Genomic DNA, 16,885 nt, shown 5'->3' on the forward strand with positions numbered 1-16,885 from the left:
TAAAATCTAAACATTCATGAAGTTTGTTAGTTACCAGTAAGCATCATTCTTTGGTTTCAGTTTACAAGTTTTAACCGTGTGTTACATTATTCAAACATGTACATGTATAGTTCACTACACATACATGACATTGTATAGTCCGCTACACACACACACACACACACACACACACACACACACACACACACATATTTAGTCTACAAATACATGTTTACTCCACTACACATACATACATGAATGGTCACTATACACCAACACAAACATCAAATACTGAAAATCTGAACTACACTTATTTCTAAAATAACTGTCACATACAAATATCACAGGCATTAATGGGTTTTGTAAAAATAATGGGTCTCTTATATAAACATACATATGACTGAACAAGATGGCTTCTCGATACAATCAAGGCAAACAAGGCAGCAAAGAAATCTGTAGATACGATTCCTAACAGTGCTTAGAGTCATCCAATGCACACCTCCTCCAGGAGAAATAAGATTATAATCAAAGTTCTAAATAAAAGTCTACACTACTATCAGACTCTAAAGATCATGACTAATTACAAAAATCCAGACTTTACTGCTAAGTGTTCCAAATGAGTATTACCAAATTGAGGTGTATGATGCAACAACTAAACACATGAAAATTTGAGACCTATAAAAACATACAAGAAAATTTGGGCTTTTTTCACTTATACCCAATATTTGATTGTAGACAGCAAATGTATTACTTCTACCATCTTCTCAGTTAAATTTATGTTTTTTTTTATGTCCATTGAAAAAAGTACATTCTATATTCCCAATATCCATTTCCTTGTAAAGTCTGTTCTTTTTTCTTAATAAAGTATGCTCCAATGCTTATATATATATATATATATATATATATATATATATATATATATATATATATATATATTTCATTCAGTGGCAGTAAAAGTATATTTATCATGTACTTCATTATAAGGTGATCTCACTATAAGGAATGGCTCTGTCTTATATGGACAGTGTAACAATCACTACAAGGTATGGCTCTATGTCTCACATGGACAGTGTAACAATCACTAAAACTTGAGGTATGGCTGTATGGCTAACATGGACAGTGTAACAATCACTATAAGGTATGGCTCTATGTCTCACATGGGCAGTGTAACAATCACTATAATGTATGGCTCTATGTTTCACATGGACAGCATAACAATAACTATAATGTATGACTATGTTTCACATGGACAGTGTAAACATCACTATAAGATATGGCTCTATGTCTCACATAGTGTAACCATCACTATAAGGTATGGCTTTATATCACACATGGACAGTGTAACAATCACTAATAGGTATGGCTCTATGTCTCACACACACAGTGTAACCATCACTAAAAGGCATGGCCTTATGTGTCACATGGACAGTGTAACAATCACTAACAGGTATAGCTCTATGTCTCACATGGACAGTGTAACAATCACTATCAGGTATGGCTCTGTCTCCCATGGACAGTGTAACCATCACCATACGGTATGGCTTTATGACTCACATGGACAGTGTAACCATCACTACAAGGCATGGCTTTATGTGTCACATGGACAGTGTAACAATCACAAATAGGTATGGCTCTATGTCTCACATGGACAGTGTAACAATCACTATAAGGTATGACTTTATGTCTCACACATATGGTGTAATAACTTTCTTCTTCACTAAATACTAAGAAAATTCTGTCATACACATATGCCAATTCTGCTTGCAACATATTTTCAACTTCCACAAAGAAACATACAAAGTCATGCCTGATTTACCATTATTCAACCACAAACACTTGACAGATGAATAAAACGAATACAACATGCAATATTACCTCTTTTTTACATAACTCCAATCAAAGACAGAATTATTTACAAATACTTTTGCAATATAAAACATTTAGAACCATTAAGAAATAATAAATTTGCTTATTTTACCAAGTATTACTGTCCTGATGTCAATACTAGGTTTATTTCTCTTTGAAATCTGACAAAATCCACTCCTAACAGAACAAAACCAACTTACAACAGATAAACCCCCCTCCCAAAAGAGTAGCAAGTCCAAAACTAAATGTAACCAATGAATTACTATTCCATTTTAAGTCTTTCCTTTACTGACTGATCATGATTTTATCATCATTTATTACCACGTGGCCCTGTGTGATGAAAGGCTTTCCTTTCAATTAATGAAATAATAATTCTTTTTTGCCAAGTTCAGTTATCCATGGAATTAACATTAGTTGACCTGTGGCCACTTTTGTCTCATTGTATCCCACTGTACTGACTCACCTATTCAAAGGTGAACTGTATGCATAGGTTCAAGTCTCAGATTCAGCCAATGTGGGTATGTGAGAAAGCTTGCCAGTAGCTTCTCGTGGGTCGGTGGTTCTTTCCGGGGTTTTCCCGGGTTCTTCCTCCAAAATTAATATTGGCCGCCATGTATAGCCTATCGTGTGCTGAAAAATGGCATTAAACCCTACAACAACAACAACAAAGGTGAACTGTCATGTCCCAGAACTATTTATTCATTTAATTGTTTTGCATACTGTATATACTCACTTATAAGACAAGTCCAACTGCAAACTGCACAGCAACAGATCTGATATCACACAATGCACTGGCAGATCTGGGTCTCTGAAGTTTGTTAGTAGTAATGAGTAGAACAAAAAACAAAGACCCTGATCTGCAGTTGCATGATGCTATTGCAGATCAGGATATTTTTTTCAGTTGGACATGACTTAAAATTGAGTATAAATGGTAATTCCCCTCATAAGCCCTTTTATTCCATTCATGTCAAATTGCCAAATAAAGTGATTTTTCCCAATTTTACAAAAGTACCAGCTAAGAATTTTAGAAGTCCAACAAAGTATTGATATCAGAGTTTAAGCAAGGGCAGGTGAGTAGCAGATATCTTGAATTTGCATTGTTTCAAAGGTTTTCAGGCTTTACATAAATTACATCCATAGAATCAAGCCCTTTAGCAAATATGTTACTTTAACAGTTAAAAATATATTACAATATAACTAATTATAAGGATGGGATCAATTATTCATTAATGCATAAATATATCAAATGCATAAATATATCTTTTACTCGATGATTTCAAGTCTAAGCAATCTTTTTCTTTTTATTGAATTTACAGCAGTTAAACATGCCAGCAGATTTCTGGATGTGTACCATGAAGAGAAAGCCCTTTAAAATGAGGCTCAGGAATACATCTCAAATCTAAGTTAGTAACTTCCTCCTAGTGCTGAACATAGCTTGTAAGGGTACTGGATAGCAGTATCACTAACAGGAAAACTTAAATTGGAACTTCTTTGCATGCTTAGCAGGGTTGTCCTTTCATTACAGTTCTACTGCTGATACAGAGAGGACAATCTTCTTTCTTAGCAAGACACAAAGTGACTCAAGGGGAAATCTGAACCAGACAGCTATTGAAAATATGTTAAGTGTGTGGCATAATGCTCACAATGAAGCTCATAAGTGATCACTAGACAGTGATCTTGTAAAGAAAACTGAAAACGCTCACAATGAAGCTCATAAGTGATCACTAGACAGTGATCTTGTAAAGAAAACTGAAAATGCTCACAATGAAGCTCATAAGTGGTCAATAGACAATGATCATGTAAAGGAAACTGAAAATGCTATTTAATATTTACCACAAAAATCTTTGCAGTGAACTACAAGATAAACAACTCTTTCTTTTTCATTAATTGACAGTATTATATGACTCACATTATATAGTTATTTTGTAACATTTTCCATTAGAATCCAAATCTGATTCGTTTTCAAATCTTGCAGTTTTATGAAGAGAAAATACATATTATGTTGAAGCAAAGCACCTTTATTTGTTTTCAATCCCTTTGAAATGTATAATTTATCCTGATAAAATATCTACCTGTTCGGTAGTCAATTTACTGATCCAAATTTGTAAATCTACTGGTTTGAAATCTTAATTCTGTCACACGAATGCATGTTGCAGTGAATACAGTAATTTGTTCAGCACAACATAAGCCCTCTGTTACCTGTGACCTTGAAAACTCAAACGACCCTAAACCTAAAATAAAACTTCAAGCCTACACTATGATGACTGTTTCAAGTTCTATTCCATGTGACATATTATCAGTCCTTAGCAACTACACACATGGTATATCCCAAAATATTTGAAATGTAATTAAATTTATTGGTATCATAAATTAAACAGTGGCTTAGTGTCAAACGGTTTTTAAAGCCATAAATTAGAGAGTAATAAAGGAACAGATTTACTGCATACATAAATCCCAATCGACCAGCTGAAAGGAATTTCCAGAAATCTGAAACATTATAATTTCTTCTTTATAACTGCTTAGAATGAAACCATCATTGTTATTCTTGTGTGATAACAAGATTTTGAAACTAACTTATCTAGTGGCCATTTTGGCTGTAAGATTTGTATCATTTCGATTATGACATCATTACCAATATTCTGGTTAAAACTTCTTGTCAATAAGACAGCGTTTCAGATGTAGTTGCGACAACAAGATTTTCAAGATGGTCAACATGGCAGCCATACTGGATGCAAGATTGGCACAATTTTTACCATCTAGATATCATAAGAAGTCATCTGGTGGAAACCTCATGTCAGTATGTCTATTCTTTCAGGAGGAGTAGCCATAACAAGATTCTCAAGATGGCTGTCATGGTGCCCATATTGGACGTTACACTGACTTCCAATCAAAGACATGCCCCTGAAACCAATGTCAATATGACCATCCCATTTAGGACTAGCAATAACATGATTTTCAAGATGGTGACTATGGTGGCCATTCTGGACGTCAGATTGGCACTATTTTCATTTAGGTCCAACTAAACCAAACTTTACAAGTTCTGGTGTTTTTCAAAACCAATCACTTCTATTTAGATGCTGTGAGACTGTGGACTACAAGCAGGGTTAAAACAACCTATGAAACTGAAGAACTTGACAATATGCAAATCTACGCACATCCAAAACAATATTTGACACTTGATGTGTATTAATAAACATAAGCTAATTTACATTTTGCAAAAAAAACATGTTAGCACATTTGTTATGAAGAATTTTCCTTACTTTAACCCATAATCAAGACATGTATTATGTTAACTTTAACAAGTGATGAAAATAAACATTGAGCAAGGGCCAAATGTTAGGAACGAATTTGATACTCTTAATATACATATGTGTCAGCATGGAGATAGCTTCTGAAACTGGACTGTAAATAGTCAGATAGCAGTGGCGTTTACTCAGCAGAGATGGTTCAGAGTGCTAGGAGACATCATCATAATTTTCACAGTGAAAAGCTATATGTCTATATGACTTGTCACTCGAGAAGAATAGCAATATGATGGTTTCAATACGGCTGCTGTGGTGGCCATACTGGGTGTCAGATTTTCATGCTGGACAAATAAATCATAATAGGTCTTTGACTGAAACACCCATGTTGATATGACGACCTATTCAGGAGAAACAGCCATAAGGTTTTCACTACTGCAGCTGTAACAGTGATATTGGATGTGCAAGTGGTAATAAGTTAGGACCAGTATAGCTAATAATATGAGACAAGTGTCATCACATGATGGGACCTGTAATAACCTGAAAACTGACACATACTGGTAATAGAAGATAAGACACTGGATTAAGTACTTTAACCCTTTACCTCATAGAGCTTAGTGACAAAGTGCAGCACGCTATAAATAGAACACCTGTTACCTAGCAGACCGCATCCGCATAGGCATGCCTGTGAATTGTTAAGCAATGTAGTGGTGTTACGTTTAACAGCAGTTTTAACCATTTTACGTTTTAAGCAGACATTTATTATATGTGGAAAAATTGAAGAGTAAAGTCCGATTGTTATAGCTGTGTAATTATTTTTCACAGAAGAATATTTTATGTGCTATAAAATCGAGAGAGAACTCGTTCACCGTCATGTCAGTGAGGCCGCGTGACCGACCGTAGCTGCCATTTCCCATACTCGAAATTTACACGTTTTTCGTCTGCGTCTACATCACTAAGTCATCGGAATTTGATAATCAATAAAAAACTAATTGCTGCTTGCATAAATATCATAGCCTTTACCAAGGTTATTGAATCTTTCGTGTTTGTGATTCTACTCGTGAAAACTTCGTAAGTACTGAATGAAATCCTGCCTGTGAACTGTTAAGCAATTTAGTGTATGTTACATTTAACAACAATTTTAACCATTTTACATTTTTGGTACACATATATGTGGAAAAATTTAAGAGTAATGTCTGATTGTTATAGCTGTGTAATTATTTTCCACAGAAGAATTTTTTTATGTGCTTCAAAATCTTGAGAGAACTCGTTCACCGTCATGTCCGTGAGGCCGCGTGACCAACCGTAGCTGCTATTTCCGATACTCAAAATTTACAAGGTTTTCGTGTGCGTCTATATCACTAAGTCATCTGAATTTGATAATTTATAAAAACTAATTGCTGCCTACATCAATATCAGAGACTTTACCTTATTTATTGAATCTTTCGTGGTTGTTATTCTAATCGTGAAAACTTCGTACGTACTGAATGAAATCCGCGGCTGCCAGTTTGGAGAGTGGAGATTACAACCCAGTTACTTTAAATAGCAGATATCGACCAGTGCATGAATAGCGACCACGTGATGTGACGTAATTGTCATTCGCAGAAATGAATGTAGTATGTAATAGGGGGGTTTTCCCCGAAGGTGGCGCTATGAAAACTAGCTCAAAATGGCTGATGTTTACCGCAGGCGTCAAAAGGCGCTTCTATGCGAATCTTGCAGAGGCGTCAAAAGGCGCTTCTATGCGAATGGAGTAGAGGCGTCCAAAGACGCTTGTATGGGGTAAAGGGTTAAAGTATCAACTGAGTCATACTTCAGTATATCAACCCCTACACATACAGGAATATTAGTTTTCCTCCCATTGGCAGATACGAGGTCTACAGTGGTAAGGAGCAACCTTTGATGAATATTTCTACAATCTTAAAATCAATATTTTTTTTGGAGACGTAAGGAGACACTATTATTAAGTTATTATAACATGGTTCTAATATAAGGTAGGTAAGGTAATGAATCCCATTTCATTATATAGAATTATACAGATCATCACAAAGTGAAATAAAATGATAAATCAGGCAAGAAAAAATATAAAAAATTAAAACAAAATAACACTTGCATCCTATCCAAAAATGTCAAACAAAAAGATTTCAATGATCCAGGATACCCTGAAATATAGGTAACCATGCATCTTTAATCAGTACTTATACTTTTATATAGCTTGCAAAACATGCAATTGTAAGAAAACAAGCTATATATAGTTCACTGGAGTTTCATCAGCAAATGTTTGCAAAGACCACAGGCTATTGTTAAAAATTAAATTTAACCCAAGAGCGTTCATCTTTGATTAGCCTCAGTCAGCTATTTCTGGTCAAGGGAGGCAACTTGCTGCAGCAAAGATACAGCAAACATATGCATTCTTAATAAAATAGGACCTCAATTAACCAATGTCACCGGTTCAATTTTATCTGAACCAAACTCCACATTCTAAAAACATTTCTAACATACTATGAAAGGTCTATTTATCATGGAGAGACAATGTAAATTTCATGGTTGATACAAATAAATTTAATGACCCAACAAACTGTAGTTATTCTTCTGCAGAAACAAAACAATCCATTCCCAAATCTGCAAGCCTAAGTCCCAAAGAAACTGTAATGTTTCTTAAATACAGACTCAATGGCAATGAATTCACTATTTTTCATTTGGTACACATTTTTCTCAAGTATGTTGTTGCTACAAACCACACTCTAAATAGCCACCATTGTGACATATATGAAGTGCACTATAAACATTGCCAATACCTGGAGCAACATATCAATAATATCCATATTGATTTAAAAATATTTTGCCATCAGTGTCAAGGAAACATACAAAATGAATGAAGACCTAAATAAACACAAGAGAATACCACTGACAATCTGATGGAGGCATCCATATATGGATCCCAAGGTCAAGTTGTCGGAAACTATGAAGTGTATTTTTTGTTTGTTTAAATGAATAGAGTTAATCCACTTCCACTTCCTCTGATTGTGTCTGATACTTCATATTAGGAATCAAGCAATCTATATATTTTAGTCATGGAATTTCATTTGAAAATATATAAAGTCTAACAATGAATTGGAACTCAATACTAACCGAGTTGAATTCGGCAGATTCAGCAAGATTCACCCCTGAGTAGTTCTGGGAAACAGACACCCATTCATCTGTTGATAACTTACAATCCCACCAAGAATTGTTTTGTATCAATAATACGATACACCAGCAACAAAGAACGTAATATAATACCAAGTCAGTTTTATACTTTCCATTTAAAACATTACCTATTTTTGCTTGCACAAAATTTGATAATAATTCTTATTAATTATTAAATAAACTGTCTGATAGAGATGCCTACCCACTTCTTTTATCCTCCATTTCTAAATAAAGTTACATAAAGGTAAGTTTGCTTTGATGTTTTACTGCACAGCAAAGTAAGTTATTTAGTACCTCTACAACTTGAGTCAAGTGCCTTGTCCAAGGACAGATTATGATAAAAGATCTGGTCTGATCTGAACCTGCAACTTTCAATTGAGAGACACACATACTAACCACTGAATCTAAATGGCTCCTGCAACTATTATTGGCCTCATATTTCATGTCTGCATAGGGGAGGGGTGGTGGTGGAGTATAAAAGAAGTGTGCATTGTTGCATTAATTGTGCTTGATTATGTGAAATGATGTTGCAAAATGTACATCATGTTACAATACTGCAAAATGTACCACATCATGTTACAATACTGCAAAATGTACCACATCATGTTACAATACTGCAAAATGTACCACATCATGTTACAATACTGCCAGAGCAGTAATATCCATGTCTACTTATTAGCATTGCTCACATATAAAATCAAAGTATTGTTTTAGTTTGAAGACTGCCCTAAACTAAATCAATTTTGTTTGTGTTCCCAAATAAAATTGTTATGAAAAATGGTTGAAAAATGTTGACATTTTATGACTTTGAATCTGTACATCATTTATAGTTGTAGTCAGGCCAACAAGATTATAGTGAGAAAGTAATTACAACCTAACACCTCTGCTAGAAATGGTCTTGGTTGGAAGTCTATACTTATCATGTTGGTCTATTGAAAACTATAAAACATACTGCATTTACAATAGTCTGTCATACACTACATACAGATCAAAATTTTAAACAGCAACAGGTTTGTTAAAAAAAATTAAGGAGCATAGAGATTTCTGAATATGGAAGATTATGCCCATAATACATACCAGATGTTTTCCATCAAACACTGTAGAACTAGCTGCATGCACAGATTCTGTAATACACTGCCTTCTGACAAAAAGGGCAATAGCTCTAAAAGAACTGTTGGAGAGGAATTTAGCACATCTTCAACTAATGACAAATACATGTACAAAGTTTCATACCCATCCACCAAAAACTGTCAAAAAGGGCAATAACTCTAACATGTCAAGTAAAAAAGGGCAATAACTCTAACATGAATTGCAGCAGCACAGTGATTTGGCAATATGATCATCTTCAGATGTTGACCATAATAATACCCAAGTTTGATGGTGATCCATTCAAATCCATAAAACAAGATATATCACCCTGCTATGACACTAACACATAATACAATAATATCAAATCTGAAGAAAAAAAACATCAACATACAGCAAATCTGACACTAGAATAACTCCAAGACTGTTACAAGAAAACTAACTAACAGACTTCCAGAGTTTCCACTGATCTTGAAACAAAGCATCATCTTGACATTATTTCTGAAGAAGCATTTTTCTTTTTCAAAACTACACAGAACTAGAAGTATTCATGGCTAATAGAACTATCTGTTGCAAACAAATATAAATTTAAATCATGCAAAATACCCACTGGTTTTATAAAAAATATCTGATATCACAGAAAATAACTTTCAAAATGAAATTCTTTGTGTATTATGGACTTAAACGTATTGTAATAACTATTGTAAAAAGAAAATGTACAGTTGTAAACATGAACATTTAAAAAATCAAAGCTTCAGTAATTAAGGAAAAAACTAATGTTAATTTAGTCAACATCCTTTTAATGATGTGCAGCTACATTAAGTAACCAATGAGAAATGTAATTTTTCAGTAAAAATTGGCTAATTCAAAAATACTGAAAGGGAAACTCTTTGCACAAAAAATATAGACATGAAATAAATTACAATTAAGAATAGTTTCATCCCTTACAATTACAAACCAATGAAAACATGATAAATATTTTGTGCAACTGATAAGTGATGTTCCAAACTATAATGAACAAAGATGTCATAAAGCAATATGTTTAGTGACATAAAATCAAATACTGTTATTCTGTCTCTTTAAACTCCACAACAAACTCAAAAATGAGCCCTTGAAAAGACTGACACTCTACTGTGTGAAACCAATTTCATGTAGTTCAAAACAAAATCATTTCTTCTTTTTAACTGCTGCTTACTGAAACTAAGATATTTTTGAATAATAGGAATTTTTTTCAAATCAGCAGCTGTAACAGCCATATTGGATATAAAACCACCACAAATCAGACATTATTACATGTTTTTTGTTGAAAAGCCCGTGCCAATATGTTCATCCATTTGGAAGAATTGCCGACAGGATTTTCAATATGTTCACTGTGGATGACATATTGGATACATAATTTTCATTAAGGACCAGCTAGATAAGTCTTTTGGTGAGAACCCTAAGTCAATGTGACCATCATTTCTGAAGGAGTAGCCAAATAAAATTTTCAGGAAGGATGCTATGGTGGTCAAATTTTGGGTCAGATTGACACCGATATCATTCAAGAGCAACTTGATATCATAACAGATCTTCTGGTGAAAACTCCAAGTCAAAAGGAATTTCCATTCTGGAGGTGTAGCATTAACAAAATTTTGAAGGTAACTGCCATGGTTGCTGTACTGGAATTCACATGGGCACAATTTTCATTCAATAAAAACTAGACATAAGAAGTCTTCTAGTGAAAACCCAATCTTTATATTTTTTCCATTGGCAAGTAGCAGCAACAAAATTTTCCAAGATGGCCACTCTGGTCACCATATTAGGTATCATATAAGCACCATTTTTATTCAAAACCAGCAAGACAAAAGAAATTAGTGAAAACCCTTTTGAAGTTGGATGTACTGTGGTGGCCATATTTGAAATCTGCGCTTCATCATTTTCATTTACAAACAACAAAACATCACACAAATTCTTCTGGCATACATATGGCAGATATAGGATATCAGATCTGTAGATGTCACAACTTTATCACACGACTCTCTTCATATTATCATTAGAGAACAGCAAGTTTGAGCACGAATCAAACTGTAACAGCAATGTTACGGTAATAATTCATTAATCTGGATCAAAAAATTTTCAATTAAATGAAAGAGAGTTGTATATCTGAGAGTTCACTGCAATGATATTTATTAATAAAATCCACAAGTATTTGCAATTTCCTTCACAATTTACAGCATGGTGTCCACAGATGGCATTCACTGTGATTATTAAGTTTTACACTTGACTGGTTCTCAATAATTTTCTGGTCCAGATTTCCCCTATTGAATGATGCCTGCAAATGTATCATATCATATACTGTCTTAATATCCACTTTGCATGAAACGCACAATGCAAACTTAGTATCTTTACTATTCGAATGTACCAACTCAAACTCAAAATTCCATGTCTGCTGAACTTATAGCATTTGTTAGCTATAAAATGGGAGAATGCATATATTTCTGTATTTTTACATGAACTGAACCAAACACATGAGAGCTTCCCATAAATATTCCTCTTAAAACTTTTTAAAAAACACCATAATAATTAAACAAGACAAAAATTCAAATCCTTATGCAAATGTTTCTGCCAAAATCATTGTTTCAGCCACTCTACCCTTTTTTTCTTACCGATTCCAAAGGTCTGCTGAATTTTAATTAAAAGACTCACAAGCCATGATTGATGGAGCACCTTTTGTCACTTTATTACACATAACACCTCAATAAATATTCCTCTTTTTGGCTTTAAACTGTTCAAATTACAACAATAATATAATTAATTTACAGCTTGTCTTGTATATATCATCTGTCATGAAACAATTCTTAACTGGATTAGCGATGCCTCAGCATGCATCACTACATTAGTTGTTGCACTGGCAGAACAATTCTGATCCCCATTAGACTGCTTATGAATGCGTGAATTTGCCATTTTTGTCTGATTTTTGTTTCTTTTTAAAAAATATCATTCACATTTCAAAGATGATAAATTTCAACAATTGAACAGCATGTGGAGTAGATGGCCTTTAAAACCGTAGTTTTATCTTACTGTAGGTAGATTAAGAAATATCTCTCTGGTGAAAATGCCATGTCAATATGACCTGAGTATAAGAGATAACAAGATTTTCAAAATGACTTCTGCAGCAGCCATACTATATGTCAAATTGGCACCATTTTCACTTAAAACCACTAGACATAAAAGGAAATTGCATGCTAATGTTACCATTAAGTAGCAATAACAAGTCTTTCAAGATGACTGCCATGGTTGCTACCACCATTTTCACTTAGAACCAACTGGACCATGGGATGAATGCATGTGTCAAGTTCCTGAGTAATCCTCTAAGTGCATTAGGAGGAGCGGTGATGAGAAACTTGTGCTAATGGATGAACAAATGATGGCTGATAGACAGCAGGCCCTTCTAGTCTATGACGAACAGCACAAAACAAAAAAATACCAGCTCAGAATTAAAATTTTGGGATAGTATGAAAGAATTGCAATCTAAAAGCTGTTTTATCATAACAAATGATCACAAAGGTAATTTTTGAAACAAATGAATAAATTTTATTTGGCACCTTCTTATCTCTTTAGACATAATCTATATCCAGCCCACAAGCTTTGGTCTGGCATTAATGATTGCACAGTAGTATATATTGCTGGTACACATATGTGGGAGAAAACCTGGCAAGGTCCTACAAAGTAGACTAAAATATAGAAAATACATACTAATTTCTAAACGTTTTACATATCACTTGATTTAGCTCAATTATAAAGTCAGCTTATTGTTGTCATAAACAATTAGTCTGCAACATTTTGTAATATTTGTGCTATCAGTAATGATATTTCTATCAATTATAAATCAACATGATTTTCTCTACATTAATTACCTAAAATAACATTTAAAATGCATAACTAACATAATTTCTGAAAATTGAAAATTATAAATATAAATAACATTTTCCCCAATGAAATGTACATAAAACTCAATTGGAAAGCATGGATAAAAATAATTCTGTTCATGAAAGTAATAACAGAAAAAAAATCTAAGATTCAAGGAAACAAAATTCATAAATCAAATGCCCATCAGAAAAAAAATATTGGGACTAATATTGTAAAAGTATGCACTAGACAGTCATATGTTTATGAGATATCCAACTGTAATGAAAGATATGTTATGAGAAGCCAGCAGGTAAAAAGAAAAGGGGATATAAACATGCCTGTGGTTTGGGTCCAACTGTAAACAGCATAGACCCAGATCTTCCACTGCATTTTGCGCTGACACAACCTGGTCTATATCGATTGTTCCACTGATTACTCCTAAAATCTATATAGACCCAGATCTGATGGTGCATTGTGTGGTGGCAGATCTGGGTCCATGCAGTTTGTAGCTAAACAAGTACAGTAGTTGATCACTAACATCATTTAGACCTCATATGTAACACAACCACAGATATTTCTCAATGATTATGAGAGTTTCTCTCCTGTAACAAAAATGCACAGGAAACAACAGCATGGTATTACATCAATAACACGTGTTCTTATTGGACATGGTCATCCAACTATTTATAAACAATTTCTTCTTCTAGTTAGGTCTGTGGATGTGAATTTATATCTCTGTGCATACATTTGATCATTCTATCAAAAACACATAATGGTATCCCAGGAAATTGTAAACATTTATATTACATCAGCTTTTCTTATACGTGCTACCTGACATATCTCTCTCTTTAGTTTCATCATGCTAATATTTTAAAAGATAAATGTTTATTGTTTTGTCTTCAAACATCTGATAGTTCATAAGATTTGATATTTTAAAACCAAAACTTCTTTTTTCATTCAAACAGCTGGAATCTTTGCATTCATATCGAATAATGCAAATTATACATATATTTCTAAATTTTGAGAGATATTTGACAATTTCAAGTATAAGGGAATATTATAAAGAAGATACTATCATGATAAGCCCAATACAAAAGGTCTAGATTGGAGTTTTATGAGAAACCAATTCATTTTGAATATTTAGTGCCAAAGCATTTTGAGTAATGTGGACTTGCTCAAGGACATACCATGGTAACTGAACCAGCTCAATCGGATGGCAGAATTCAATCCAATAATCTTCTGGTTTTGACTCTGGCATGCTGGTAAAAAGTACATCTATTTAAATTTTCTCCTGCCATTATACCTTTCGTTATTATCAGTTGGACATAAAATGCAGCAGAATTCTGCATTAACTTGAACAACACTGAATTTCAGATGACATATTCAAAATGCATCCTACAAAATATGAGAAAATGATTAAAAGAGACACGTGTTTGATGATGGATAAAAAGCAGGTGCTGATATAAAATTGTATGTGAACAAACCATGAAGCAAGTGTAGTGACAATAAAAGAAGACAATAAATATATGCAAATTTAGTTGTGTAACAGCAGTATTGTTTACTGAACCTCTGATGTGCACTGCATACGATCAAGTACACAAGATCAATCATGCTGCAAGTGAAACATGTTACAGTGTTTGCAACATGCACTAATTATGACATGTAAATTGGCTAGGTACAACTGACAAAACACTTGATGAACAGGTCTGGACCACCACATTTCACTTAATATATTGATGACTGCAACATATCTTCAAAATATAACAATATATAAAATGCTAATTTCACATGACTAATTTTGCAATTGTTGGAAATTTTCACCTATATCCTGATTTTTCTATAGTTTATATTGTGTATGCTTTTGATAATTGTATGCAGTGTCTATTCTTTACTAAGCATTCAAATCAACAAAATATTCTTTTGAGAAAATATTGTTGAACTGGTCAAGTGTACTAGCCAGTTTACTGTATGGTGCATGTTGTGTTGTAGTCTTGGTTGGAGCCAGCTTTCCGCTGCTGGTGGGGACTAGGATCTGTGTGAGAGGTGCTGGGGCGAGGCTCATGGGTCTGCTGGGCCACTAGTCACCTGTTTATTGTGTCTCGCCGTGCCAGTGGCTTGTTGCCCAACATCTTGTCCAGCTCAGTCATTATGGCAGGAGTTAATTTGGATACATACTGAATGGAGAAACAAAAGGTCACAGGCATGCAAATAAATGAATTCACATAAGAAATAAAATCATCTGCATTTTAAGCATATATGAACTACATGGTAACTCTTGTATCAGATTTCTCTAATCATCATCCCCTTTAAATATATTCAACCAAACTGGATGCCTAAGTAGTTAAAGCGTTGGATGCGGGAAGTCATGGGTTCGAATCCTGGCACGATAATACTGAATACTTATAAAAATGCTACATACAACTGCCTCACTAGGAGCTCATCATTAAGAGGTTAGTGTTAGGACTGGTTGACATGGTATCAGGATAATGTGACTGGGTGGGACATGATGCTAATTGTCTTCAGCATGATGCCCCCATGATAGTTATAACTGCTATAAGCTACATTACAGACATCATAGCGATATGACTGGAAAATTGTTAAAGCTATATTACAAATTCAAATCACGCACACACACACACACACACAAATATATTCAAAGTTTATGAAATACACATATGTACCCAAATATATATTGAAAACAACAACCAAAAATTGCCAATTGGCTATTTATTTCAAGGTAGATATATATAGTTACTAAATCACCTTAATAGAAAATTGAAAGATAACGTACAATTATTCTTTATAATTTATAGTGGCCAAGATAATGGACAATTATTCTTTATAATTTATAGTAGTCAAGATAATGTCCAATTATCTGTTATAATTTATAATGGTCAAACATACAAACATTCATTATAATTTACAGTGCTCAAGATAACATAGAATTATTCTTTATAATTTATTGTGGTCAAGATAATATACAATGATTCTTTATAATGTATAGTGGTCAAAATAACGTACAATTATTCTTTATAATTTATATGGTCAACTTGCTGCAATCTGAACGTTTGAATTTGAATTCAGATGAGATACAAGCTGGGATAAAACAACCTTTTCTAAAATTTTTGATGAATGGGAAATTAGAAACTGCGCGGTAGTTCTTTAAATCGTTATGGTCTAGTGTTGGTTTCTTCAGCAGAGGCTTTACAATGGCAGTTTTGAAAAATGATGGGAATTCCCTGGATGAGAGAGAGGTATTAATAACATCAGTTAATTAAGCCAATACTGGATCTAAGCACTCAAGCAGCAGTGATGTTGGAATTGGATCAAGTTCACATGACTTTGGTGCACTCTTCATCACGATTGTACGTACAAAATCCATAGAGACAGGTTCAAATGCTGCTAATGGTTGCCGCTCAAATTCTGTATCCCAACTGTATGGTGACGAGTCAATTGAAATTGTGGTGTCAAGGTTATCTCCAATGGTTTGTACTTTGTCATGGAAGAAATCTGCAAACATGTCTGGAAGTTCGACTGGAGAGAAGGTAGTTGGAAGTGGTGTAGATTTGTTCCTTGACATTAGCTTGTTAGTAATTTCGAAGAGCTCCTTGCAGCTGGAACTTTCCATGACCTTA

At 33.9% G+C, this 16,885-nt stretch overlaps 1 protein-coding gene across 2 annotated transcripts in view; it reads right to left on the bottom strand.

Moving 5' to 3' along the window:
• The window catches only part of LOC149771050 (voltage-gated potassium channel subunit beta-2-like), a 251,185-nt gene that overhangs the window by 22,878 nt on the left and 211,422 nt on the right, over window positions 1–16,885 (bottom strand). For both annotated transcript variants that reach the window (XM_089948905.1, XM_089948906.1), the window contains one exon: window positions 15,336–15,424. In XM_089948905.1, the coding sequence (XP_089805031.1) occupies window positions 15,336–15,424 (89 nt within the window). The remainder of the gene's footprint in view (window positions 1–15,335; window positions 15,425–16,885) is intronic.

This window comes from Sinohyriopsis cumingii, unplaced genomic scaffold (genome assembly GCF_028554795.1).
Source record: "Sinohyriopsis cumingii isolate HCF-2022 unplaced genomic scaffold, ASM2855479v2 utg002136l, whole genome shotgun sequence".
Taxonomy (NCBI): domain Eukaryota; kingdom Metazoa; phylum Mollusca; class Bivalvia; order Unionida; family Unionidae; genus Sinohyriopsis; species Sinohyriopsis cumingii.